Consider the following 2,025-nt stretch of genomic DNA (forward strand, 5'->3'; position numbering starts at 1 on the left):
AGCAGATAAACATCATTTTCATTTTTGGGTGAACTATCCCTTTAATGCGGCGCGCGCAAGTGAGCGCTCTCAATACACAGAACTACAAGTCCCGGGATGCACTGCGGCGGAAGAGGGCGGAGCCACTATCGGCTTTCTGACAGACGCTTTCAGGAAGTGCTCGAGGTAAGGCTTCACGTCTGCCCTCTATTTACACATTTGTCGCAAAACTTAGTTATTATAAAACTTCAGTGTTATTAACGCGTGTTTTTTCGACTCCAGCTTTGATGTAGTTTCTCTAGCTGCGCTGCACGAGAGCTGCTTGGATTGCTAGCATGCTAGTTTGTGGCTGAGGTTTCCTGCTGCGCGTCAGTTTATGAGATATATATATGAGATGCATATAAACGCTTCGTGTAGTATTTAGCAGCTTGTAAACTGTGGCGAGAAGCTCGGCTGTGATCAGGATGCATCGAGCAGTTAGTGTAGTCAGAACCTTCATGAACTTTGTGTTTTCACCTGATACTAACATCATGTTCTGTAGCAGTGTGAAGTATGCTTAATGTTTAAACAGCTAAGTGCACATGTGTGTGCTATACGTTATATATATATATATATATATGTAAAATAATATATTTAAATATAAATAAATGCAATAAAATATTTAAAAGAAATTACCTAAAATTATAAATACATTTCTAATCTAAAAATAATAAAATAATCTAAATTTAAATGTGAATAAATGCAATAAAATATTTAAAATAAAAAAATATATAAATAAGAGATTTAAAGATTATTTGTGGACAAAAGCCGTGTTATTTGCTGTCCTTCCAAATGATGAACAGATGAGTTGTCTTCGCGTGTGTGTAACGCTGTGATGGTGTTTCAGGAGGATCCAGCCTCTCGTGTGTGCGTTCAGACGCTGAAATCAGCTTCCGGCAGACGCGTGTGGCTTCTGAGCGCGAGCACAATAGAGCAAAACACACAGGAAGAGAGACGAGGAAGTCACTGCAGAAGCAGAGGAGCATGACGGAGTTCTGGGTGTGTTTCAGCTGCTGCATCGCTGAACAGCCGCAACCCGTGAGTCCCAAACACTCCGAACACTGGCTCTGATGATGAAGAAGCTGATGAAGATGATGATGAACAGTGTGTGCAGGTGTAGAGTGTAGCCGTTCTTCCTGAGTCTTGCTTCAGTGTTCCTCCCTCTTTGTGTGATTGCAGAAGCGGAGGCGGAGGATAGATCGCACTATGATCGGAGAACCCACAAACTTCGTTCACATGACACACGTGGGCTCAGGAGACATGGGCCGTGGAGCTGTGAGTAACACCACGTTACATTAGACTCACCACCAGGACATCGCGCTGAAGCCTGTTTTCAAATCTAACATTTCTTGCATTGCAACATAGTTTTGTTTCATTTTAAATATCTATATATAAGCATACATTCATTTGCTATATGCATATATACATATATGTGGGTCAGAGACAATATATATATTGTAAAGAAATGAACAAAAGTGATTATATGTGCACAGAAAGCACATTAGATGTAACTAAAGTGTCTACTTTTAAGGTTTCAAATAAGTTTTTGAAGGATACAATGTTACAATTTAGTTGAAATAATGTTACAGTGTCGTTCAGTGTAACAGTTATAGTTATGTAAAAATTCACACATGCTTATTCGTGACGTGTACGTATTAAAATATATAAAAGAATAAGAGAGCATATTCAATTTTACAGTAAAAATTCTTACTGACAAACGGGCGAAACCTAGGATAGTGGCACATTTCAAAAATGTAAAATTACGACTATTAGTCGTTATAATTAGTCGTTTAATGTGTCATAAATAGATTTTTGTTGTAAATGTGCCTGACGAGATTGTTACACTGAATGATATTTTAGTGGCCGTCTTCTGTAAATCAGGGGAAAATGTGTTATATTTATTTTTTGCTCAGAAAAACAAAAACAAAATTGTAATTAAATTGAACAGAAAACTTTTTAGAGTTTTTTGGGAAAAACAACAACAATTTAAAGCAGTATTACACTTAC

General features: G+C 37.6%; 1 protein-coding gene across 1 annotated transcript in view; it reads left to right on the forward strand.

The window, feature by feature from the left end:
- The first annotated feature begins 56 nt into the window (after nucleotides 1–56).
- Nucleotides 57–2,025, forward strand: part of LOC107577486 (CDC42 small effector protein 2-A-like) — a 3,007-nt gene continuing 1,038 nt past the window's right edge. Inside the window, exons 1-3 of the mRNA XM_016263554.1 lie at nucleotides 57–165; nucleotides 866–1,056; nucleotides 1,198–1,293. Coding sequence (XP_016119040.1) covers nucleotides 1,003–1,056; nucleotides 1,198–1,293 — 150 coding nt within the window. The 5' untranslated portion in view covers nucleotides 57–165; nucleotides 866–1,002. The remainder of the gene's footprint in view (nucleotides 166–865; nucleotides 1,057–1,197; nucleotides 1,294–2,025) is intronic.

This window comes from Sinocyclocheilus grahami, unplaced genomic scaffold, assembly GCF_001515645.1.
Source record: "Sinocyclocheilus grahami isolate Dianchi unplaced genomic scaffold, SAMN03320097.WGS_v1.1 scaffold6194.1, whole genome shotgun sequence".
NCBI lineage: Eukaryota > Metazoa > Chordata > Actinopteri > Cypriniformes > Cyprinidae > Sinocyclocheilus > Sinocyclocheilus grahami.